Below are 27,603 nucleotides of genomic sequence, written 5' to 3'. Positions count from 1 at the left end.
GTTGACTTTGCAGTTAATTTCTGATGTTTTTGGAAGATGCCACTGCAAAAGCAGATAATTCAGCAGCTCTTACTATACAAGGTACACCGTGTATAGAACACTGAGGGGGTTATTTATTAAAGTCCAAATGGCAAAAACTCCAAAAATTCGAGTTTTTTTTACTATAAAATCCAAATTTTTAGTGGGAAAAAAACCTTGATTTTTTTCAGAATTTATTAAACCCCGAGGGTGTTAAAGTCCGAATAAAAAAGTACTCCAACTCAGACCTGCCTTGTTTATGTAGAAGTCAAAAGGAGAAGTCTCGAAGATATCTTGATCTGCACTGGGTTTCAAGCAATAATCCAAAGGTTTCATGGTTTTAGGGTAAAAATCTGAAATCCATCAGATTCAAATTTTTTCACAATTTTTTAAAGATTTCTCGGAAAAACGTTATGATAAATAAGGGGAAAAAACCTGTAGCTTTCAGAAAATAATGTGATATTTTCGTTTTTTGATATATAACCCCTGAATCTATGTTTTGTGGATAAAACACTTTAGTGCCATAAAACATTGATTCTGCTGTGCCCATAAAACTTCCAAAGCACTGCAAAACATTTAAAAACCAATTTTTACTACCAATCTCTCAAACTCTCAGATGATATATATATATATATGATGCTTATATTTTTGTATGTAAGAATATGTAGAGCATATGATGCTTTAAAATTCAATACAAAAGTTTTCAAGAACATGGCACTCCACCACAGGTTAACTGCTAAATAGTGTTTTATTGCCGAACAACACAACTTGTTTCAAGCTTGTGAGGCTCTTTGTCAAGTGTGGTGCTGTAAAGTGCAAGCTTTGAGCCGATTGTCAGAAAAGTTTATCAAAGGATTTCAGTTTGGTAGTTTGACCTTAAAAAGACATACTTTTGTTAGCCAGAGTGTCAGCTATTTTTTATAAAAATTAATTTGCACTATAATTATTTTGGATTCTTTACATGGCACATAGTTTGGAAATCCTATATATACTGGACATCAAACTGTCAGAAGGCCCTTGGTATTCATATTTATGATTTTGTTATTTGGTACCTAATGACATGGTGAGATAAAATGCTGCAAACGACAAGCTTTAAGGTGAGTTTTCCAAAAAAAATTTGGAATAGCAGAAATACATATTTACTCATTTTTAACTACCTACCTTAACAATCTTTGCTCATTTAAGAGTATCAAATTTAGATTTAGTATGAATAAATTAAAAAAAGAATACAGGTATGGGACCTGTTATCCAGAATGCTCGGGACCTGGGGTTTTCCGGATAATGGATCTTTCAGTAATTTGGATCGTCATGCTTTAAGTATACTAGTAATTCATTTAAACATTAAATAAACCCAATAGGCTGGTTCTGCTTCCAATAAGGATTAATTATATCTTAGTTGGGATCAAGTACAAGATACTGTTTTATTATTACACAGAAAAAGGAAATCATTTTTAAAAATTTGGATTATTTGGATAAAATGGAGTCTATGGGAGACAGCCATTCCGTAATTCGGAGTTTTCTGGATATCGGGTTTCCGGATTAGGGATCCTATACCTGTACAAGTGGTCACCATATTTTGACATTTTGAACAAAAGTGATAGAGATAATATTTTTCATTTGAGGTTTCACTATTAATTTAAAGAATATTTTTTGTAGTCATGGTAGTGCTTTTGTTTATTTTTCTTCCCTTTGAAGATTTATTCATGTTGCCTTTTTTGATATTATTAATAATTATTGATTGTATGGTGGTATTTCTAGTATTGACCAGTAAAACCTGCATTTAACCTATACTCACTGGCTTATATAATAAGATCTTGCCTATCTCTACTGTTTTATGTAATTGCGGTGGCTAAGTATTATGAGTTCCAATAAAAATGATTGAAAAATGAAGAATGTTCATTTTTCAAAGCTATATGGTTTTCTGAGAAATCTACTGTTAAAGGAAATGTCCACCCTTGTAATTTAAAGCATTTGATTTTTGAAGAGATGCCTTGAAAATTTGCTAGTGCTTTGAGCTTTTGAGCTTATACGAGTCAGATATACCTGGTACTGGCACATCCCGGAGACGTAAGGCTTAGCAAATCTGTTCTATTGTTATGTATAAATATGTTTCTGATATATATATATACAAAGTTGTAGTCAAATGTATTTATAGTAGCACTGGGATGCTTTCCATTCCAGTACGGACCAAGCCAATACAGATCTACATCAACTTGAGCCACATCAGTCTAGTTTATAATCCTATATGCTTACCAGGCCAGTCTGGCTGCTACTCTTTCGGTTCTGTATCCCTTTCAGTGTCAGAGATGATCATAAATGTGTAATTATAAAATAAAAAAAAAACCTTAATAAATCTTTGGGGCTTCTGCGATTGGTCTCTGGTCAATTTCTTAGATATCAGGTTTTTCTAGAAGCTCACATGCCAACTGCTTGTTCTAAGTAATGATCAGTATCTAATGACAAAAACATGCCGACAGTATGATTACAAAGTGGAACGTGAAACTGATGTTAATATTGTAAATAGTGCAATTCGTTGTGCATCTGTACAGCTCTGTATCTGCACACATATTAGAATAAAAAATGACTGTAGGAGAGTCTAAGTCTAAGTAATAGAAAGTATAATTGAAGTGGGATTGATTTGGCCAAATGAACTCACATAAAAGAGTGGATTGGCCCATACACATATGGATATTATGCTTACCCAAGAAGTCATACAAGCCATTCTTTAAGACATTAATACAGTTTGCTATAACATCACCTGGCAGGGCATTCCACAACCTCACTGCCCTCAACCAAAGAACAACATTTGCTCCTTCAAATGAAAGTTACATTCCTCAAGTCTAAATTTGGCCCCTGCTTGTTTGTTCTTTCCTATGTGAAAAAAGATCCCCCATGATCTGTCTACAATATCCTCTTATGTATATGCAAAGAGTAATCATGTCCCCAGTGAGGTGCCTTTTTTTACAGCGAGAACAGGCCAAATCTTGGCAGCCTTCCCTCCTAATTTAAATCTTCAATCCCCTTAACCAGTTTAGTTGCACTTAGTCTCTGCCCTCTCTCCAGCTCATATACTGTATATCCCTCATAAGGACTGGAGCACAAAACTGCCCCCATACTCCAGATGAGGCCTTACAAAAGATCTACATAAAGGCAAAGTTATGTTTTTATTCAGACGCGCTTCAGCTATTACTGCTGTCTGAGGCGGCTTTGGAAATGCCGCCCCCCCGCCTGTCACAGTTACCTAAAGATTGCCCACGGGGGTCCAGAAGGGGCTGCATCGCTAGTGCAGAGAGCAAAATTTAGCTCTCTGTGCTAGAAAAGCCGAATTTCCGGTTTAATAACCGGAATTTGGCTCTTAAAGTTACCAGGAGCGGCTTTTTGCCACCCCTTGTAACTACTGGGGAGATGCCGCCTGAGGCAAGGTACTCACCTTGCCTCATGGCAGAAGCAATACTGTTTTTATCCCTCAGGTTAATGCCATTTCCTTATGCTTTAGTGGCCACAGAATGACACTGCGCTAATTAGACAACTTGTTTTCTACAAAAATCCTCAATCTTAACATTAAAGGGGGTTATTTACTAAAACTCATATTTTCTCATTATTTTATTAAAACAAACCCGATCAAACTCCCATCCGTGATTTTACCTTATTTATCAAAAAAAATACAAATTATGACTTCTACATTAGCTCGGCAGGCTTGAGATGGAGAATTTTTGGATTCAGATTTTTAGCAGCTTCGGGGTATAATAAATGTAAGGGTTTTTTTCCTCTCTAAAAGCCCAACTAGAAGAAATAGAGATTTAGTAAATAACCCCCATAATATAACTCACATTTAAATTATTTCTAGTTCTGTAAAATTTAGTATCATCAGCAAAAGTAGAAAAAGTACTTTCAATGTCCACCTCCAAGTCATTAATAAATAAGTATTGGCATGGGGCACATTGACTATGGGTCGAATATTTGAATATCGAAATCGAAGGATTTACCACAATTCGTTCGATCGAACGATCAAAGGAAAAATCTTTGAACGATTAAATCTTTTGAATCGAACGATTCGAAGGAATTTAATTAATTAATCGATCGAACGATTTTCCTTCTATCACAAATTGCTAGGAAAGCCTATGGGGACCTTCCCCATAGGCTAACATTGGTGCTCAGTAGGTTTTAGGTGGCGAAGTAGGGGGTCAAAGTTTTTTTTAAAGACACAGTACTTCGACTATCGAATGGTCGAATGTTCGAATAGTCGAACGATTTTTAGTTCGAATCATTAGATTCGAAGTCAAAGTCGTAGTCGAAGGTCGAAGTAGCCAATTCGATGGTCGAAGTAGCCAAAACAAACCTTTGAAATTCAAAGTTTTTTTCCTTCTAATCCTTCACTCGAGCTAAGTAAATGTGCCCCCATGTGTTTAAGTTCTTATAGTTAAGGAATTTCTTCCTGTCATCCAGGTAGCAAAGAAGGTGTAACGTGGCACTCTCTGATATACTGTATACTTTTTTTTAAAAGTTCTGGCCAATGAAGACATACAGTAGATGATTGGATTGAGATAACTGTCGAAGAAAGCCAAGCTATCTGCAACTCTATAAAGAAGGTATCTCCAAGGCCACTCATATTTGACACTAACAATATCATTTACAGGCCACAAATGCAAAAAAAAACAACAGAAGAAGAAGCAAGGGACAGAATCAACTGATTTTTTTCCACTAAATACAATGAAAACATAAATCATTTGTTTGATTAGGCGTGTGGTGCAGTAAGTTCAAGTTTATGTTTAGTATACAAAATACAGCATTTCTAGCCTTATTCTATTTTAGACTTTACTTGCCCTTTAAGCAGGTCCTCAATGGAACCCAATGTCACTGACTTATCTATAGGTGCCAGTTTAGCAGAAAGGAAACACGAGGACATGATTGAGTATGTGGCTTGAATTATGAGCATAATGTGTTACAGCCTAACATTCATTTTAGGAACCGTGGGTAAAAGACTAGTCATCTGGGTTACTGGATTCAAAATGAGAAATACAGTGACTATGATTTGGTTTCTGAGTAGTGATGGGCGAATTTATTCGCACGGCGCAAATTCGCCCATCACTATTTCTGAGCCTTAGTATTGCAGATTTCTCTTTCTGCCTGTTTCTTCCTCTCTGTACTTTCAGAACTATATATATACACACACACACACATATGAGGACATCAAGGAACAGGGCATTCTAGATACTCAATGTGAAATTTTGTGCCTCCTCACTCCTTTTGGCAGTGGCTAGCCTCAGGTCTTTTAAAAGGCTGTACCATCCTACCCATTATGTCTTAAATAGTCTGGTATCCAGATACGGGATCTAAATACTGCCCTGTACTTTGTTTATCCAGAAAATTTTTTATTATAAGTAAGATATTTTCCTGGGTAATAAGAAACAGAAGAATGTTGACTTACTCAAGGTAGAATTGGGATTGTGATTAAGAATTCTACATTAACATAATTAGGCCAACACTGAATATTTGAGTGCTTGAAATACATGTGTATAAATATATATATTCTGTTGATGAGAGCATGACATATAGAGACGTGCACTGTATGGTCTTTAGAAGTTACTTCTTTATTTGTGTATTACGACTAATACATTTATATTAGAGCTCATCTAAAGCTTCTTAATTAAAGAAGAACTGAACTAAACTAAAAATGAATATGGCTAGAAATGCAATATTTTATTTACTGAATTTATTGAACTTAGCTATGAATTCAGTAAATAAAATATTGGACTTCAAATTTGCTACAGGAGTTACCCATCTTGGATTTGTTAGGATAGTCTGTGACACGCACATGCTCAGTGGGCTCTGAGCAGCTGTTAAGAAGCTAAGCTTAAAGGTCATCGCAAATCATCAAAAAGAAACTGAAGTTTGCCTGTCAAATAAGTTGATGCTGATTATTAATTCTGATGTTAATTGTGTTGGTTTCTTCCTTGCCAAATGCCTGTCTTTGCATTGAGCTGCTATAAATGCCTTTCTCCAAAAATTTGATTTCATTAATCAATTTTGACTAGTCGAATTTCAAATTTATGGGAATTTTAAAAAACTCACATGAATTTGAAATTCAACCATTGATAAATGTGCCTCCCAGTCTTAAAAAAAGAAAGACTTCTGCTAGCTGGAGAAGCTGGAGCTCAGAACTGCTCTTTCTAGCTCAACCTATCGGCCTTCCACTCCTAGAACATACTATGACAGGAACTACACTTACTAGTATCTAATACCTCATTAATGGGGCCCTGTTCCTCAACTCCTCCAAAGCTTACCTCCTTTGGGGCATTTCCTTAACTATGCCCAGGTTCTCCAACAAATGTGGAATCCAAAGAGGTAGAACATGCAATGCCTTTCTGGTATAAAGGAAATAATGACACCTTCTTCCGGGCCAAATCTGGAACACCAGGGGAACACTTTAACCTAGCTTTAGGGAACACTTTAACCTTAGCTGGTTAAAACCAGGGGATTTCCAGCTAGTAGGGGTGGCCAAGCCATAAAGTAATTTAACCCTATGGACCCCTACATTACTATTAGTCATTTATGAGGGCAGATGCAAACTGTCACATTTTTTGCCCTTTTCCACGATTTCCCACACTTTTCACTAAGGAAACAGGTCTTTGTGCAGTAAACTTTGCTCATTATTTAGAAATACAAGTAAAGTAATGTAAATAAGCACAGTATGGAGGATCCTCGTATGTCGGGTTGGTAGAGGGCAGGTAAGGATAAACCATGGGTTGAGATTTTATTGATCCACACATCGTTACTATACACCTCGTGTAATTGTTTGCCCTCACCCCATGGCTAATAGGCTTCATATAAATCTCCAGCTAGGTTCATCCCAGTTATACATTTTCATAAATATAAGTTTTTGTATTGTTGTTATAATTCTTTAAGTTCAAATAATAGACTGATGTGGTCAGATTGTTTTGTTGCTTTTCAAGTATTGCCCATTTCTAATGAGCAATGTAAAAATCTGCATTGAACTGGTATTATACCGTTTTTGACAAAGATTTGTTTTGATGTTTATAAACATTTGATATTAGGTTCAGGTAAGAGAAGATCTACATTAAGTAAGACCCAGATTACTGTGTTCTGTAAGACTTTCTGTAAAGCTGTGTTGGTCGATGATGGGTTCCCTTTCTGCCACAGTGATAAGGGGGGAGTTTTGGTCTCTATTATACATGCTTGTGACTGAGGAGGCAACTGCAGTTACCATGTGGCCAGAAGAACTGACTACAAATCCTACTGCAATTTAAGCAGTTTATCATTTCAAAAAAGCACAATTTGCATAAGGAAACACACATTACATTTTCCAAAAATGCAGCCTCCATTCAAGCTCATAGCCATGGCTATAGTAGGCTTTGGTCAAAGTGCTCTCCATCTGCAAGAGGATCACTGGTAAGTTGTCTGAGCATGCTCACTGTCCTGTCCAGCCACATCTGAGCTCCACCAAACCTAAATGCAAATGTGATAGATGAGGTGTGTTTGAACAAAAAGAAAATCATAGAACAAAGCTCTCTTTCATCTGTTTCACCTAAGAACATACAGACGACATCCTTTTGAGATATTTAGGATAACAGAACTTCTTTAAAGTGTTTAGAATAAGGTAAAACATTTTTAAAAAAGTATTTTTTATTAAAATTGTCCAGGTTTAACAACTTTTACTTTGAATGCACATTATTGATAAATTATATTGAGAAGGGTTCTTTTGGGTTCTGTGATTGAGACTGCCTACATACATCGAGATAAAACAGATACGTGATTAACTGATATTTAGCACAAAAGCTTCAATGCCCTGTATTATATTCGTAATCAGTGAATCACTAATTTTCCCTACATAAAAATAAAACGGTTCTAGCATTTGTCTGTCTTGTCTTTGATAGCAGGAGTAGGGGGTATAGAAAGAGGTTATAGAAAGGCAGATGTCTACGTGATTATTGCAGATTCTTAAACTTAGTAAAACAAACAAATATGTCACTGAGGCCTCCATTGTCCATTGTATATTGATATTTATTGATACTGTATGTAATTTAATTAGAAGATTTATAGGGATTTTTTTTTCATACCTGTAGGGACCCGTTGTGTTAATCCCCTACGGTCTGAGACCTCATGGTCTGGAAATCCCCTGTATGGCTGAGATATGGGGTTTCCCAGGGACAGAGCCCTTGGATTGGTGCAGCATGGCTGATCCCAAAAGCAGCCACAAGGTGTCGCTGCTGTGCCCTATAAAAGGAGATTACCATGTGCTCAGTCAGCCATTACTGCTGGAGGATTTCTGCTGTAAATGTGTTTTACTTACCCTTTAAATTACACTTTCTTTATATAAAGTTGTTGTTTTTATAAAAGCAAAGTGTGTGTTGCATGTTATTCCTAATGGGGCCACCCGCAGGTGTATTCCCGGATCCCATTAGGTGGAGGCACTGCCAGAGAAGAAAATTCCCAGTACCCTTTCACCTTGCAAATGGGACTCAGGACCTGTAAGTCGGAAATATTGTGATGTACCACCTTGGCACCAGGGTGGTGGCAAAAAAATCAGTTACGTATCATTTGTTAATTTACATGAAGTAGTCCCCATGGTACAGTAACTTTGTATTACTTACTGGTTGTATTAAGGCAGTTTTTGAAGATATAAGCAAAGAATAATATAAAATGATATAAATGTCACACAAGATATTTGCTGAGTGTGTCCATTTTCTGAAAAACACATTGATAAATATACTTAATACATAAAGCCAACTACTGAGCTGTTAATCCATACAAGCTGTCTTTAAGCTTTACAACTCTAAATAAAATAAATCTCATTTAATAATGATCTGGGGTATCCTAATATATAGTTTAGGGATAACACTACATACATCTATATGTATTAGAAATCAAATTCAGCCGAACCACTTTTGTATAACTGACATGGAGTTTTCATGCATGGTATGTCATCAGTTCAGTTCCTACAGTGTCATCTTGTGTTTCAAGAGGTTCACCTCTCTCTCTGAATGTGCTTTCCAGAAGAAATGGGATTGACTTCCTTAATGATCTTTTAAATTCTCTGCCAGCAAAGACATAAATCATTGGGTTGAGACAGCAGTTAAAGTAAGCCAAGCAGTGGCCAAGATCATACATTATAATATCAAAGGGCCAGTTCATGTCAACCTCCATCAATTCAAGGAGAGGCCACAAATGGTAAAGAAACCAGCAGGAAAAGAAGCAAAGGACAACTGTAACTATAATCTTAAATGTTCGACTAGACCCAAGGTGTTTGCTGCTTCTTCTAATCCAGAATGCAATGAGCCCATAGCAAACAAGGATGACTGAAAATGGGATCAGGAACATTGATATAAATCTGGTGATATACATAGCTTTGTGCCTTAGAAACCATGTCTGGTAATCAAAGAAAGTTGTGTTATCCCAGGCTGCATATGTGACTGTACAATAAGTAATATTATTGTCTGCGTAATGCTCAACATCATAAAAAGCAACATAAGGAGAGCTGAGGGCCAAGCACGAGAGCCAGATTATCACTGAGATGTTCCTAGCTAACTTTACAGATCTATGATTTTTCGACCATACAGGGCACAGAACAGAGGTGCAGCGATCCACACTGATGGCCATTAAGAAAAAGATACTGACGGACATGTTTAGGAAAAGGCTAGTAAACATGACTTTGCAAATTACTTGCCCTAAGGGCCAGTGGCCATCCATTGCCCAATCAAGTATGTGTAGAGGAAGAAAAAGACAGAAAGAAAAGTCGGCAATGCTGAGGTTAAGAAACCAGAAGGAATTAACTGTCTTTTTCATTCGGAATCCGGCGATCCATATAACCAGTCCATTGCCCACTGTTCCCAAAAGGAATGTTATGCTGAAACATGTTATGACCAGTGTTTGTCTCCAGCGTTCAATTCCATTGTCATATTCCTCTTCATTGTAACTGTCAGGGGACGAGTTGGTGAAGTTCAGAGACAGCATGTATTCCATATTCAGAGCCAACCTGTGATGTTTAGTAAAATGCAGAGATAAATTAATTATAAGGAAACAAAACATGTTTTAGAAAGGAACTGTTTATTATACAGTTTGAAAAATAGTTGCTTGGTCTTAATGGAGCACATGATTCCGTGCAGAATAATGACTTTCAGTGCTCAATGAAATGTCGAACTGTATTTTCAGGCTCCTCTAGATCAGAAAATAAATACTGTACATTTGGGTAAAACAAAAAACCTATGAGTAAGTGCCCCAGCAGGCACGAAACGCATTAGGTCTTGCTCTGATGTCCTAATAAATTTTTCATTTTTTTTAACTGATTGATTCATTATTTTGGGGGACGCTCACATTTTTCTTTTTTGAAATGTTGACTTGGACTTACACCCTATGACTGGGGTGAATTGTGAGAATATTCCCCATGATTAACTTTAAGATTTGATTATTATTTTTGGCACCCACATAAACCATATTATTATTAGAACAAAATGCCACCCCAAGAAAATTCAGATCTGGCCATAAATACGGACACATGCACCAAGTGTATTCTAGAAAATGGGACATACACATGCTGTGGAGTTGCAGTCTGATTACACCATATTGGAAGAAAATACTAGATACATGGGCTACTGTTTTACAGATTACAATTCCCTGAACACTCTAGATGTTGTGCAGGAAAATAAACCAATATCAAATCTATCTTTTCCAGGAAGCTCTTCTTCAGGCCAAAATATGTATTATGTCACGTTGCAAATATGTTGTATTCTTTATGGGGTTTTTATTGTCAGAATATTTTTTTTAAAGCTACTTACCCTAGCACCAGGCCGTTGTGTGAATAGATAACTGGAGGATGGATAGGAGAGGATCTGAAAAACAAAACCATACTAATTAATAATGAACATTAATAACCACAGAAATGTAAGCTTTGTTGTTGAGTCAGAGAGTTCAGCAACCGGATGCCATTTTACAGAAATATCACATTGCAAGAGGGGCAGATTTTGGCCCAGAAACTCTTTTATTTTAATAGTAAACTTGAACATAATTGCTAATCCTCTGTGTCTGGCATCACATGGGGCAGACTTCAGAGTTTCTGGGCCCAAATCTGCCCCTCTTGCATAATAACAGGTGGATACCGTTAAAGTCACTTCAGTGGAAAAGTACATTGTTTTCCCCTTATTTTTGCATCTCATGCTATCTTTTGACTGAACCAATTTCATCTACTATGTTTTTTAGTATCACGATATCCTTGGATATTATGTTTGTCCAAAAAATCATCTAAGCCCCTCCTAAAAGCATTAACAGAATCAGCATAACAACATAATTGGCAGTGAATTCCACAACATCACTGTCGACACCGTGAAGAACCACCTACGTTGCTTCATATGAAAGTTCTTTTCCTCTAGTCTGAAGGGGAGGCCTCTGGTCCGATGATGCATTTTATGGAATAATAGACCTCCTGCTAGTTGTCTATAATGCCCTCTAATGTACTTATGAAGAGTAATCATGTCGCCTCACAAGCATCTTTTCTCCAGAGTGAACAACCCAAACGTGACATTCTACCCTCAAAATTTTAATTTCTTAAATTCCCTCGAAGCAGTTTAGTTGCACTTAGTCTCTGCACTCTCTCCAGCTCATTTATATCCCTCTTAAGGACTGGAGTCCAAAACTGCCCCCATACTCCAGATGAGGCCTCACCAGGGACCTATAAAGAGACAGAATTATGTTTTCGTGAATAAATTCGCGAAACGCCCGCGAAAATTCGCGGTAAAGATTCGCCGGCATAAACAAAATTTTTTCGAAAAACGGACGCCGGCGCCAAAAACGGGTGCCAGCGTCGAAAAAACGGGCGCCGGCGTCAAAAACGGGCACCGGTGTCAAAAACGAGACGCCGGCGCCGTTTCACGAATTTTTCGGCGAAGCGAAACAGCGCAAATTCGCCCATCACTAGTGATGAGCGAATTTTTTTGCCAGGCATGGATTTGCAGTTATATTTCGAATTGGCGACGTTTCTGCAAAAAATGTGCGAAATTCGCGAAATGGCAAAAAATTCACAAAACGTCGCTGGCATCTCGTTTTTGACGCCGGCGTCTGTTTTTTCCAACACCAGTGAAAAAATTTTTTTTGACGCAGGCGATTTTTTGACGCAAATTTTCGCAGGCGTTTCGCAAATTTATTCGCTGGCGGCGAAATGCGCAAATTCGCGCCTGGCGAATAAATTCGCCCATCACTATTGTTGTGTACAAATATTGGATTTTTATAATTTATAGCAGCTGGTCAATTCCAGATTGTGGGTGAGACCGAGCGCTAGCACAGGTGTATGTTGGGGCTTAAAAGCTTCCTGCTTTCTCACTAGAGCTTCTGATTTAAGGGTAAGTTCACTGTTTATCTTACTACTTAGTCACACTGTTTGCTGGGGGACTTGATTTTAAATGCATTACATACTTGCTCACAAATAGTGTAGGACTCATGCACAATGAGGCGCCTTGACGTGGCACATGAGCTTACATATTTTGGCCAAAGTGTGGTACGAACACCTAATTTTTTGTAACAATTATTTTTAAAGACAAACCATGCGCTGGCAATTTTTCTCAGTCTCTTAAAAGCATTTCAAAACACCAAAAACGTATTTGTATGCATCCACTAATCTACCTCAGTAGAGGCCATGCCAAGGCTCTCATAGCCACGATGTATGTTGGCAGTTGCAGGAAGTCTAAAAAGCTGTTCAAATTGTATCCCCCAAACTACGGCCTATAAATGATCCAGATATATGTTTTTCAAATGGCATATTATAACCCGGTCTACTTGCACTATATACAGTAAACGCGGACACATGCACCAATTGTATGCTAGATAATGGGACTTCCATTCACATGCTGTGGAGTTGCAGTCTGATTACCATATTGGGAGAATACTAGATACATGGGCTACTGTCCTACAGATTACAATTCCCTGAGCACCCTAGATCAGGGATCCTAAACATTTTTTTTACCTCGGAGCCCTTGAATTGTAAAAAAAGTTGAACATGAACGTGAAAAAGGGTCCCGGGTGGTTAGAATAAGGGCTGTGATTGGCTATTGGTAGCCACTATGTGGATTGGCAACCTACAGGAGGCTCTATTTAGCAGTACATCTGGTTTCTAAGCAACCATAACTTGCCTCCAAGCCAGTAATTAAAAAAATAAGCACCTGCTTTCAGGCCAATGGAAGCAATAGCCAAGGGGTTGGTGAATATTGCCAGTTCCACTAGTGTTCTTTTCTTTCCAACAACCAACACAGATCATTTGTACTTAACCTAAAAAAAAAAAAACATTAATGTAACAGCCCTGCTTATTCATTATCTCACCAGTCTTTATTGCCCCAGATGGTCCTTAACAGTTGAATGGATCAGCTCTACCATTTTGGAGCTCTTTCTTTTCATATCCAGCAAAAAACACAGTAAGATATATAATGAAAAAGTATCTACAAAAGCTTACAGATAGGTCATTAAAATTGCATACACCATTCAGAATAATATTACACATTTCTCTAACTTCGATCTGTTAAATATCCAGGTTTCATGAGTAGGGCAGAGAAGTCACAGAGGAGAATAAAAGATGAAACTCCTGGACCCAGTTTATGTTTGTCCCAGGTTTCAGAATGGTTCCGGACTGTGTAGCCTGTCCAGGTTTTCTTGCACTCAGATGGGCTAATTTAAACTGCTTTCCCAGTGTGGGACTATGGGGCACCCGCAGGGACATCAACAAGCCACTAACAGATGCAGGTGCCAATTCACCAGCGAACGGGGCCATCGATAGTGGTCATTCACACTCTATCGCCGGGCGGCTTTTCACTCTAGTGAACAAACGTTACTCTGCAAATACACTAAAGTGCAGATTTTACTGAACGTTACCTCTTTCACCAGAGTTGACTTCTCCACCTCAGACCAGGTGAAGTGCTTTAAAGCAGATACATCGTCCTCAATCTTCTGTTACATCATATCAAAAAACGCTGGCAACTTTTTCTTTTTTTAAGTGGGATTGGCTGCAAAAGTCCTAACTTACTTTTTTGGGTAACTGGTTTTCTCCAGACATTTTATAACATATGGAACATTCATTTTACAGTGGGCTCATGTGTAGGGCATTATATTAACTCTCTTGTCTTTATTAAGGTTCCCTGGACTTGTGTAATAAAAATTTTAAGCATTTGCGCCAATGTTTATAATAAAGACGTCCATATAACTTTATGGCCTAAGCGCAAGATCACTAGTGAATTTTCGCTAGGCACAAACGAACGCTAGCGCATCTTCGCTATAAAATGTTTGCACTGCCAAAGAAAGGGCGCAACTTTGCGTATTGGTGAATTAGCGTAGTGGTAGCAAATTTTCTTTATAATAAAAGACAGCTAAGCTTTCGACTCACTTTTGTGTGCTAAACAGTGCTGTGCTATTGATCCCTACTAACCTGAATCTCAAATATGTTGGACGATGCACTGGCACAGAAAAACTTAAAGCATAGGGTTTGAATGGGCCAGTACAAAATTTCTGGACTTAGTGTAATAAAACAATGTTGTACATATTAAGGCAATCATGACGCAGTTGCTTGAAGAGTATACTGTCCAGAGAGAGACAAATGCCTGCCTTCAGCCAAGAGAGAAACAAGCTTTACAGCAACAACAAATGCAAGCAGCTAGATACATCCTTATTAGGGCTCGGGAAAATGTTATGATGATTGATGGTAAGCCTAGAGAGCCCAATGATGGGGGGTCTGCTTTCCCTATTTTGCACTTAAGGGAATCTTTTGTATTGTATGTCTAAAAAGGCTAATTAAGTAATAGAACAGCTTGTGATTCCCAATCCATATAGGCAGTCTGTATTGGACCTCGCCCATGGCCAAGTGATGGGGTACTACATCTGGGTAGTGAGAAAATGGCCAAACGAGTATTTTAAACGTTTTACTGGCCCGGGGTAGTAGAGAAAATTAAAAAGTACTGTGAATCTTGTCCAGAGTGCCAAATCTCTGCCCCTATGGTACATTTCCGTAGTCCCCTTGTGCCACTTCCCATTATTGAGGTCCCTACTTCCTTTTGAAAGAATAGCCATGGACTTCGTTGGTAAAACCAGCATATCCTGGTTATTAGGATTATACCATTTGCGAAAGGCCATCCCACTATGTAATATGTTTGCTAAAGTTATTGCCAGAAAGTTGGTGCAGGTGTTTAGCAGAGTCGACATCCCCAAGGATATCTTTACGGATCAAGGTACCACGTTCATGTCCCGGGGAACCAAAGAACTATGGAAATTGTTTAAAGTCACCCAACTCAGAACCTAAGTCTATCACCCTCAGACAGATGGTCTTGTAGAGCGTTTCAATAATCATTAAAGGCCATGTTGAGGAAAGTCATAGACAAAGATGAGAAAAATTGGGATCAACTTATGTTTGTGATCAGAGAAATCCCTCAATCCTCTACGGGATATTCTCAGTTTGAGTTGTTATATGGCAGATATCCCAGGGGACTTTTGGATAGCACTAAAGAGACATGGGAGGGCGAGGTCACTCCTCATAAAAGTGTTATTGAACATATCTCCCAATTGCAGGACAGGATTGCCGCTATCATGTCGTAAAAGAACATATGATTCAGCCCCAAACCATGCAACAAAGAGTGTACAATCAAAAATGCAAATTACTTACATATTCTCCTGGGGACCGAGTTTTGGTGTTTCCACAGTGGAAATCAAGTTTCTTGGCAGGGACCGTTTGAGATAAAGGAAAATGTTGGAGATGTGAATTACAAAGTTATCAGCCAGGTAAAAGAAAGACAGAACAGATATGTGAATCTGTTGAAACACTGGAAATATAGGGAGGTTTTAGCTACTGGATTTGCTCAATTACCCAAGACTGTGTCCACAAGGGATCCTTTAATGTCTGAGGTTAATATAGGTGAAGAATTATCTGCTGTGCGAAAACAGGAGGTAAAATAATTCCTCATGAGGAACAGGGATGTTTTCTCTGATTTACACGGGCAAACTAACATTGTAGAGCATGATATTGTCACGGAACCTGGGGTTTGAGTTCATTTTAAGCCCTATAGAATTCTAGAGGCCAGAAGGAAGGCTATAGTGAAGTAAAAAAGATGCTAGATTTAGGGGTGATTGAAGAAGCATCTAGTGATTGGTCCAATAGTGCTTGTCCCTAAACCAGATGGTAGCTGGAGATTTTGCAATGACTTTCGCAAACTAAATGCGGTGTCAAAATTAGACACTTACCCTATGTCCAGGGTTCAATGAGCTCATCGACAGACTAGGGGGTGCTCGCTACTTGACTACCTTAAATCTCACCAAAGGTTAATAACAGATACCCCTTTCCCAGAGAGAAAGGAGAAAGCTGCTTTTGTAAGTTTGGATGGTGCATTCTAATATAAAGTAATGCCTTTTGGTTTACAAAATGCTCCTGCCAATTTTCAATGGACAAAATTTTGAAACCTCGGAAACGATATGCAACAGCTCACTTAGACAATGTCGTAATTCACATCACTGACAGGGGCTCAAATTTGGTGAAAGTTCAGGCTGTGTTGGATGCTCTCCATTCTGTATGGTTGACAGTCAATCCTAAAAAGTGCAGAATTGGGCTAGAGGAGGCAAAGTATCTGGGTTACAACATAGGAAGTGGCATTGTTAAACCTCAGGTAAACAAAACAGATGCCATACAAGAGTGGCCACATCCCATGAATAAGAAACAAGTCTGTGCTTTCTTGGGAATTATATTATAGGAGATTTATTCCAAACGTTTCCACTTTTGCAGCTCCCTTAACCGATCATACAAAAGGCAAAGAATTGTGTGAGCTTCAGGTAGAGAAACCCCAAGGCCCCGGCACAGTTTTCAGCACAGAGAATGGAGACTGACACCGCCTTTAAGTTTAAATGCAGCTTTGCTGACTTTTATTTGGCAAAAACACAAATCTTCAGCCCACTGGCTTCACATTGGGGATAACATTCACTTCACATAAGCATTAACAGTCCCAATTCACACCCTCACTGGTGTTAACTGTAACTCCTTAGCACTGGCTTTTGGTGGACCACAAATCCCAGAATCCTCTCTGGGCACACCCAAGATACACTTGTCTCCTGGGAGGGGGTTTTCTTATCCTCTCCAGTCCTTTAGAGCTCTCTTTCAAACACATCAGCAGGGAATCCCTCTCCTTCCCAGCTACACACAGGCACCTTCCTTCACTCAAGAAGGTCCTCACATGGCCCCACACCCTCCTCCAGCTCCAGGCGATATCCCGGGGAAGAAGCCTTGAGGTGTTGCTCCACACCTCCTTTTAACCACAGCTCACCTGTAGCTTAATTAGTTAACTGCCTCTAGCTTGGCAGCTGAAAACCCTTACTGAATCAAGGAATGGAAGCCCACCCTGCTCTCTTCCATTTACTCCAGGGACCCACTATCCAGCTTTTCCAAATCCAGAATAGAATTAAACAGCATTACTTTCTGTAGCCACACAGACTTTTCCCTGGAGTTTATACTTCACCAGCCTAATGCTGGTAAAATACACACAATATTGGGCCCTTTTGACACCAATATCCTACAATTGATAATGATAAAGTGGACCCCTGAGGTAGAGCAGTCCTTTCAGGCATTGAAGGGTGCTTTGTGTACTAAGCCAGTACTCTTTGCACCAGATTTTTCAAAATCTTTCATGGTGAAAATAGATCCTTTAGAAGTGGGTGTAGGTGCAGCTCTCTCACAGCTACAAAATGGGGAGGAGCACCCAGTGCTATATATTAGCAGACAATTAAATGATCATGAGAAAAGTTATGCAGTGGGGGAAAAAAAGTGTCTTGCTATAAAGTGGGCACTAGAGGAACTCAGGTATTGAGAATTTGCGTTGATAACAGATCATGCCCTCCTAAAGTGGATGTACCAAAAGAAAGAAACAAATAGAAGGGTTGCCCGATGGTTCTTGGCCCTACAGGAATATCATTTTACTGTGAAACATCAGCCAGGCTTTAAGAAGAGTAATACAGATGCTCTATCCAGGGTCCACTCCTTCTTTGGTGCATGTGTTCCAACCAAGGAGCGTCCACAGATAGGGGCAAGGGGGACACTTCCCCCCCAGGACTTGTTCTTTAAAATAAATTATATTCTCTTTTCATATGTTTATATTCTTTTCAGCTGTGTTTGTCTCTGATGAAGCAGCTTCTTTCCCAGGGCAGATGAGTGTGAATCTGTCAGATGTGTTAAGCTCAGAGTGTGAATACCAGTGTATATGTGTGTCTTTGTGTGTGTCTATGTCTGTGTGTAAAATTAACTGTTAGTGTTGATGTGTGTAAGGGCAACTGTGTGTAAGAAGGTCTGACAAACTGTGTGTGAGTTATAGAGACTATAATGAGCATGTGTATAGCTGTGTGACTACATTCATTATTGATAATGGATAGCACAAGCGATTTGAAAAACAAATGAATTTATTACAAAAAAAAAGAAAAAATTATACAAAAATAATATACAAAAAATCAAATAATAAGGTGAGCCCAATGCGTTTCGACCTTAAGGGTCTTCCTCAGGGGAACAAAATAAACAAAAAATCAAAAAGGCCTTTTTGATTTTTTGGGTTTTTTTTTGTTTATTTTGTTTATTTTTTTGTTTATTTTTTTTTGTTTAAATAGTTGCAACAATTTAATAATGATGTTATGAGCCTTTTGCCCATGTCCTTGTGTTATTATGCATCGATGTGGAAAAATGTTAAAGCAAGAGACAGCTAAATAAAGAAAACACTTGCATGAAGAAAAATGTCACCCTTTTGCACATATTGACTGTTGAATATCTTTAAATGTCAGATGCACAGCCTTGATTTTTAAAAAATTACACTCGTCCCAACCCCCCTCTAAATTCTCCCTTTGAATGGCATTACCTTTTTTCCCCCTGTGCCAGCAGCCAGCCACTCCATAAATCACCTAGAAAATCTATTTGGTGCAATTATACCAGAGCACCCAAGTCCTGCTGCTTATCCCGCCGTCAGCATCGGTATGAACGATGTTAGAAGACGCTCGCCAACAGAGCATGCGCCAACTAGGGTCAGGGAGCATCGGATAAGGTACAGGCCACAATGGAGGGGGGGGAGTGGAGACTCAAAAGCATTAAGTTGTAACAATTGAAATCATCACTTCAACACCAGATTGGGTTGGGGAGGTGGGAGGTTAACCCTTCAAAATTTTTGTTGCCCCCTGAGTTCAATGCGTTGCCCAAACTTTTAACCTTTTTGCAATTTTCATGGATATGTTGATTTTCAATAATTGTAATATTCAAATGTTTGTAGGTCTGCCTGTGATTCATTTTTAAATATTAAAGGGGAAGTAAACTCTCCTGCACGGCACTGCTCAACCACACTTTGCTCAGTTGTTGCTGGACTACAAATCCCAGAATAATGGAACATATAATGAAGGTTGAGGCATGCTGGGAGCTGTAGTACATCAACATTGGAGTTGCAAGCAAAACTTTCTCAAAACGTGCCTCCCAAATCCCCACAGCAAGCAACCAATCAGCCAATGAGAATCCAAGCGGATCTGTATCTGACTCCCTGTTCTTTGTGCCTATAATGTGAGTTGGAAGCTTCAAGCCCAGTTTCCCAACACTAAACAATCTGGTCCATGATCCCCCAATCTGATTCCTGTGTAATATCATCAAGAAAACAATTACATAATTATCTCTGTATGTAAGATAAGAGCAAGATGCCTGACATGGTGCTGGGAGTCAGAATTCATATTGCTCAATTCTACAATGATATGAATATAATGTTTCTCTACAATGCATAAGTCAACTGGCAATAAACACATGTAACTGCAGTCTGTAGTTGCTGGAACAAGTAGTATGGTAGAAATGCAAACAGGCTTGAAATGCTAGAGTATATTCTATACACACAATACTGATACTTCAGTGCTACAGTGTCAATAAACAAAGGGACCAGTAAGTGTAATTGAAATCTAAGATCTAAAATATATTCAGCTGCCTCCTGATATACAAATGGCAGAAAAATTAGTCAAAAGCTTAAGAAACTGGGATGGATAAAATTCATAATCTAACATGCAGTGATTATTGCACAGTTTCTAAAATTATACTATAGTCAAAAGTCAGTAGTAGTTTTATCTCCTATATAACCCTGCGTTTATGTTTTGGGAAGAAGCCCATATAGACCTAGGGAAAATATACAAACGCCGTGCAAATAGTGTCCATTTGAAATCCAACTCAGGATCCCAGTAGGACACATCAAACAAGCAAGCTAAGCAAACACCCAATCATTTGCTCAATTTACTACAACTGGTGCAAATTTTGTGACATTTATTACATTGCCACAGTGTTAGACCCCATCAGTACAAGTCAAGGACAGGAGCTTCTCAGCTGAACAACTTGTGTAGTAACCCAACCAGGAAAGCATTGCACTTAGAAGCAGTTCAGCTAAAATGAGTGAATAACTTGAAAAAAGTATTCCACAATCCAAAGATTCTATCAAAGACCAAATGATGTGGAAAAATAAATGATGGCTGGTATATAAAAAAAGTATTCATCACTATCTTAATTACATACAAGAACTGTTAAACCATCAGTTTCTAATTAATTAACGATCCTTCATCTTCTACTGCACATTCCTCAACGGTCAGACAACAAGAGTAGAAGTAAAGTGACTAGTATTTTATATAGTAGTTGAGGTTGAGATCAGGCAAATGTAGGGTAGAACATTACCAGTAACCCTAGTGTTCCTTTCATTCCTAAGATTAAGAACCTTTGTTCTTCACCTAAAAGATCCCATTTATGTAACAGTCCTGCGTTCAGTCTCACTAGATTGTACTGCCGCAGATTGTCCTTACCAATTCAGCCTTTGAGATCTGCTCGTCTCCTTGTGAACTTCTTCCTTTCATGCCCAACAGAAAACACAGTCCATTATATAATTCATTTTTTATTTTTGTCTGAAATTGAGCTCTGTTTTTCTAAGATAGCAACAGTTTAGACCACACATAGGAAAAAGAGTCACATGGGTTCTCCATCTCAAAGCACTGATCTGTATCTACTGAAGCTTTCAGATATGCCATCGGTACTGCACATAATATTCTGAATTACAGTACAAACTTCATTTAAGCCTCTTTATTGCCATTTTTAGGGGTAGCTGTTGGGACAGAGAAGTAATTTGACCTGGGACTGCAACATAAGATTGGCTTCATGGATATAAAACCTAGATGAAAGATCAAAGAACTTATATATACAGTCTATACATTGTGTGATAGTAGCATTTATTAAACTGCAATGCCTGTGGACTTGTGGGTAGTATATCCCTGATTTATGTATTCCCATCCCCCACTCATAATAAGTCCCAAGTCCTCCTTTCCATGAACATAACTGGACACATATACACACACTTTTTTCCAGTGAAATGACTGCAATATAAAAAGGTGCTTCTATTTCATGTGACAATATATTGAGGCTTTCAATATAGAAAGTAGGAATGCATGAAGTATTTACTTTTATGGCTACATTTCTTTATCTTACTGTATTTTGTTGGGTGGGATTATGTTACGCACAATATATACTAGCAATGCATCCCTAATATATAGGACAAAGATGTCCAAGTGGTGGCTCTTCAAACATATTTATGTTTGACTGGTCAATAGCTCCTCTAACTTAATCTGAAGATATTGCCATGGTATAAATTGAATCCTACTTCTGTAATGTAATGAATAAGTGGCCTCTATATGGAAACTATTGGGCAGCACTGATACAGGGTATAATGCAGCTCCTACTATTCAATATAACAAAATCAGAGGTCACAGAGATGTTCCATGTTCATATAATTCCACGAGGCCACAGGCAAATTGAAAGAAACCAAACGAAAAGTGCTCAACAAACCAGAAATATCCAGTCCATGATAATTCCTTTAAAGGGGAGTTGAACCAGGGAGCTGGCATTTTTGTGCAGCTAAGGCTCTGGTTCACTCCTTTGGCTATGCTTTGTAATTGTTAGTAATTGTTGTTTTACCTATTGCCAATTTGGCCACAGGTGATTTGTGTAAGCCATTTGACTTGCTATAAAACCCCTTACTGGAGCTCATTGCCTAGTATAGGTCTATGTTCCATAGTTCCTGGGTGCGACTTCGCATCTGATTCTGTTTATTGACCACTGCCTGATCTTGACCTTGCCAATCTGCTGCCTGAAGTGACCCCTGCCTGCGTTTGACTATTCTTCGCATTCTGGTTTGGTAATGCGCTTCTGATCTGTGTATGACCCTGGCCTGTGACCTCGATTACACTTCTGTTACACCATACAGTCTGTTTGGTTTTTACCCGGCCTGTCCCCTGACCCCGCTCCTTGTTTTCCATTCCATTTAAACGTTATGGTTCCCTCGCCTGTCCAGAGCTTTCCCCTTGGTCCTCCCGTGCTAAGTCCTGGCGGCATCCGAGTAGCGGAGGGCTCCTCCAAAAACCAAAGACGGCTGCTATAGGCTGTGACCAGTACCTTGGAGTTTACTCTGGGTTTTGGGATACCATACATTACAGTAGGTATACCCCTCTTTTTCAACAAGAGTTCAATTAAACTCTTTTATTTGCATTAAATGTTTGGTTTTCTTATAACTGACAGGGCAAGTCCTTTCTATCTGAGCACACTCAATACAAATCAGCCGTCCACTGAGAAACCCACCAGTACTTGCACTTTGGTTAATACTAGAGGTGAACTTCTCCAATACAGAAATATGCAATACATTATTTGGCTTTACTGTTCCTTCAAAGGAAGGGACCAACAAGGTCAGTATGAGTATAAACTTATATTTTTTTATACTTTTTTCCTATTGTTTTATTAAAGGTAAATGTATGGTTTCGGTTGCTTCTTCGACTTAACAGGGCAAAAACGGAAACTGAAATTAAAGTCACATTCTATATCCTTTCCATAGGAGCACAATATTCGCTGTTAGACAAAGTGCTGTTAAATACGCTGTATGGGTACATTCTGTCCTCAGGGGACTTGTTATCTCAAGCCTGGCAGTTTCTCCTGTTCCATACACTGCTATGCTTTGATGCCCCGGCCCGATCTTGCAGATCAACTAAAGCAGAAACTCTATCTAGACAGTATCTCCATCTATCTCCATGACCTTGTTTGTAACATATCAATAATTATCTATTATAGGCTGTAATTATTAGCAGTGATGGGTCCGAATTTGTCCAATTTTCGCTTCAATGAAAAATTCGCGAATTTCCTGCAAAATCTGCGAAACAGAAAAATTTGTGAATTTTGATGCCCGCGTCAATTTTGGCACCTGCATTAAAGTCAATAGTTCTCCAAATAATGTTTACTCGTGACAGCTACGAAACGCGGAGATTTGCAGTGAATTTGCACCTGGCAAATTTATTCGTCCATCGCTAATTATTAGTGATGAGCACAATTTGTTTTGCCAGGTTTCTACGCAAAAAAAGACTCAAATGGTCCAATGAGCGAAAAAAATAGTCGCACATCAAAAAATTTTTTAATTTCAATGCATTTGGGGAATTTTTGGCCGTTTAGCGAATTTTCAAATAAGTGAAGCCGGTTCACCAATCACTTATAATTATGTATTTATTGGGAGTATGCACATCTTAAAATCGATTAGTAGTGATGGGCGAATTTGCGCCGTTTCGGTTCGCTGAAAAATTCACGAAACGGCGCCGGCGTCTCGTTTTTCGAAAAAAAAAATTTGGCGCCGGCGAATTTTCGCAGGCGTTTCGCCAATTTATTCGCTGGCGGCGAATCGCGCAAATTCGCCGCAAATTTGCGCCTGCCGAATAAATTTGCCCATCACTATTGATTAGCATTGTTGAATATATTGAATGAATCAAATAAACTGCAGAGCTACTAAAATGATTTGAGGCAGGCAACCTGCCTTTGAGTATAAAGTCAATCAACTGGTATAATTACCCTTCTTGTCTTATTCTGGTCTCAGAAACCCTTGCAGTATAAACATTCAATCCAGTTGGTGAGTAATGAAACCATTCAGCGCAGGGATTATTAACAACACAACATGTTTCAAGCTTAATGGCTCTTTATCAAGTGTGAACATCTCTTTGTGATACAAAAAAAGAAATACAAGTACAAACCCCACCCCCTCCTATCACATTGGTTAACAAGCCACTGCTGGGAGGATTTATTAGCCTAGCGGTCAGCAAAGTTCAAGTCCAAGTTTTCCACGACATTTCAAAATCAATCCAGCCTTATATTAAAGTCCAATTTTTCTGGCAACGCCAGGGAACGTCGATGGGAGCAGCGGTTGCCCCATCGTTTGCCAATATTTTTGTCCATTATTTGGAACAGAAGTTGTTCATAAAAGGTCCATATAACAGTCATATTATTAAGTATTGGAGAACCAGAAGTGCTGTTTCATCAAATGATTGATGAGGCGAATCAAAAACATTCCACTAATAAATTTACCAGTGAGATTTCAGCTACCTCCATTAAATTCCTGGATGTAAATATTAGACTTTGTGGCCAACAAATTTTAACGCAAATGTTTTCCAAAACTATGGACCGTAATACCCTCCCCTCTTGTGATAGCTTCCACAATCCACATATTATTAATGCTATTCCGGAGGTACAATATATAAGAGCAAGGCGGATTTCATCTAATAATGAGCCGTTCCAGTCCTCTATGCGGAATATCACTCATAAATTCCTCAATGGAGGTTACAAAAAGAAAAAGTTGTCACCCCTCATGCAGGAGGTTAATCAGTTAGACCGGGAGGAGTTATTACAAACAAAAGGGAAAGTGAAAAGTGATATGGAAAGGGTCCCTTTTGTTACGAAATATGGAAAACAAAGTAAATGTATTGAGAAAATTATAAAAAAATATTGGCCTATTCTGAGAAAGATAAACAATATGGGGGTCTTTTTAAACAACAAAAGAGGCAGATCACTGAGAGATTTACTCTGTCCCTCTGACTGCAACCAAAATGGCATCACATCTACTAAAACATTAAGAAAAGGCACTTTTCCAAGCCTTAGTTGTGTGTGTTGCTCATCAGTAATGAAAAGTAGACCAGTTAATCATCCGACGAAGGGTACTCCCATAAAGATAAAAAACTTTTTTACTTGCGAGACAAAATTTGTAGTGTATATGCTGAAATGCCCTTGTGGCGTGGCATATATAGGACAAACTATCAGAATGGTCAAGGAGCGAATTAAAGAACAGAAATACTATAAGGAACTACAAAACGAATACAGCTACTGACACACCTCTCGAGACATTTTCATTAGTGATGGGCGAATAAATTCACCTGGCACGAATTTGTGGCAAATTCTAGCGTTTCGCCGGCAGGGAATAAATTTGCAAATCTCCTGTGAAAATTCGCCGGTCTCAATTTCCGGTTTTCCTGATTTTTTCGTGAAAATGTCCGATTTTCACAATTTTTTTGTGAAAACCTTAAAATTTCATGATTTTTTTGTGAAATCCTTCAAATTTCATGATTTTCGAGTGAAATCCTTAAAATTTCATGATTTTCGAGTGAAATCCTTCAAATTTCACATTTTTTTGTGAAAACTTTCGAATTTCACGTTTTTTGAGTGAAAACGTTAGAATTTCACGATTTTTTTTGAGAATTTTGTTTCCTATTTCACGATTTTCTGCTAATTTTTTGCCATTTCGAAGCGAAATGGGACTAATTCGCCCATCACTAATTTTCATAACCAGGGCCATAATGTAAGCCAGCTTAGATGGCTGGTACTTGAAAAGATAACACAGACTAGTAGGGGAGGCAATGTAAGAAAATCCCTTGGACAATGGGAAGCGTATTGGATAAAAAGAATGAATACATTGGCTCCTGCAGGCTCGAATGATTTTTGGAGCTTATCTCCCTTTTTATAGTTACTGTATATTGTTTATGCATGTATAGGTGACCATACACAGAGAAATCCGCTCATTTGGCGATGACCTTGAGGTGGGCAATATCGGGCTGATCCGATCGTGGGCCCTAGGGCCCAACAATCGGATCCTAATGGTGGCTTTACGGGCGGTCCGTTCGCGGGACCGCATCCACGAACATATGCGATCACGATTCGACAGGATTTTTAGTCCCATCCGAACGAGATTTGGCCAACTTTCAGTCAGATCTCGATCGGGGAAGCCCGTCGGGGGGCCCTATACACGGGCCAATAAGCCGCCGACTCGGTCTGTTGGAAGCTTTATCGGCCCGTGTATGGCCACCTTTACTCTTTCTTCACAGATATTGACCACAGCTTTGATTAGAATACTTTGTTGAGAGTATCGGCTAAGGGTAAGACCTTTTGTAAAATGTGAGCAATTTCTATTAAGGCAGTTGAAACAAGGTGACCTTAGGGTAGGCTCTTTTGATGAGCAGTTCTCACAAGTCATTTATTTATCGTTTTTATCTATATTAATGTTTCGTTTGACTTCACTATTTCATGAGGAAATCGTTTGAGATGATCGTATTTTATTGGTTAACAAGTTTTGGCATTACGGATTGAGCCGGGAATTTTTGATATCCATGGACTTTTTATACAAATTTTATGCAGTTAATCTAATATTTATATACACTGTTTGTGCTAATATTTTAATTGTATTTAAACCTGATTATAATACTCCACAGTGGTAAGGGTTAACTGTGGTTCACATCATTGATTAAGAGGTGGGGCTTCCTGTCTGACTCTTTAAAGCACTTTTTCACTTTGATTTGTACACACTTGAAAAAGAGCCCTTGTTGCCCGAAACATGTCGTGTGGATGCACAATAAATACTAAGTTGCAGGTATTCTGCTTTTTGCTTTTTCTTGATTCACTCACTCTACATATTGAAGTTAATCCCGTGGTTGCCAGTGATGGAGCACCCGTGTGAATCAAGACCATTCAACAGCGCTGGGCGTTTGTGTGTTACTTCTAAATGTATATTAAAGTCCAGCCATCTTACTAACACAGTTTCTTGCCATACTGTAGGTTCCAATTCAAATTCATATTTAGGTAGCACTATCTGTCAAAGAAAGAGAAGAATTAAATACTCAATTCTACAGAAAACAGGCAACACTCCATTGGTCATTTAAGCCTAATGGATCCAGCGCACATAATTTCTTTATCCACAGTGCTTCTCTTTGCAAAAGTCGATTCTTGATATCTCCCCCTCTCTGTGGTCTTTGGATTACCTCCAGCACCAACCACTTCAATTGTGAAATGTTATGTCTATTCTGGTTAAAGTGTCGGGATACTGGGGTGTCAGTATAAGTATTAGCTTTAAAATTCGTAATATTTCCTCTATGCTCCTTTATTCTCGCCTTGATTTGTCTATTAGTTTGACGTAGACTTTCCCACATGGGCATTTCAGCATGTACACCATGTACACCACCCCTTCTGTATTGCACGTAGCATAATGTTTTCAGTAGGGATGCACCGAATCCACTATTTTGGATTTGGCCGAATCCTTCTTGGAAGATTCGGACGAATACCGAATCGAATCCTAATTTGCATATTTAGGGGCGGGAAAGGAAATAGTGGAAAAAATTGGTTTACTTCTTTGCTTTGTGACAAAAAGTCACGTGAAATCCTGCCTTGCCCACAATTTGCATATGCAAATTAGGATTCGGATTCGGTTCGGCCAGGCACAAGGATTCGGCCGAATC

At 38.7% G+C, this 27,603-nt stretch overlaps 1 protein-coding gene across 1 annotated transcript; it reads right to left on the bottom strand.

Moving 5' to 3' along the window:
• Positions 1-8,497: 8,497 nt before the first annotated feature.
• Positions 8,498-10,938, bottom strand: LOC121396176 (N-formyl peptide receptor 2-like). The gene is made up of 2 exons (XM_041570740.1): positions 10,812-10,938; positions 8,498-10,012 (listed from the first exon to the last, which is right to left on the bottom strand). The coding sequence occupies exons 1-2, from the start codon at positions 10,880-10,882 to the stop codon at positions 8,947-8,949; spliced, it is 1,137 nt and encodes a 378-aa protein (XP_041426674.1). The 5' UTR covers positions 10,883-10,938; the 3' UTR covers positions 8,498-8,946.
• Between the last annotated feature and the right edge of the window lie 16,665 nt (positions 10,939-27,603).

This window comes from Xenopus laevis, chromosome 7S, assembly GCF_017654675.1.
Source record: "Xenopus laevis strain J_2021 chromosome 7S, Xenopus_laevis_v10.1, whole genome shotgun sequence".
NCBI lineage: Eukaryota > Metazoa > Chordata > Amphibia > Anura > Pipidae > Xenopus > Xenopus laevis.
Note: the sequence above shows the minus strand (reverse complement) of the source record. Positions and strands in the feature narration are given on the sequence as shown.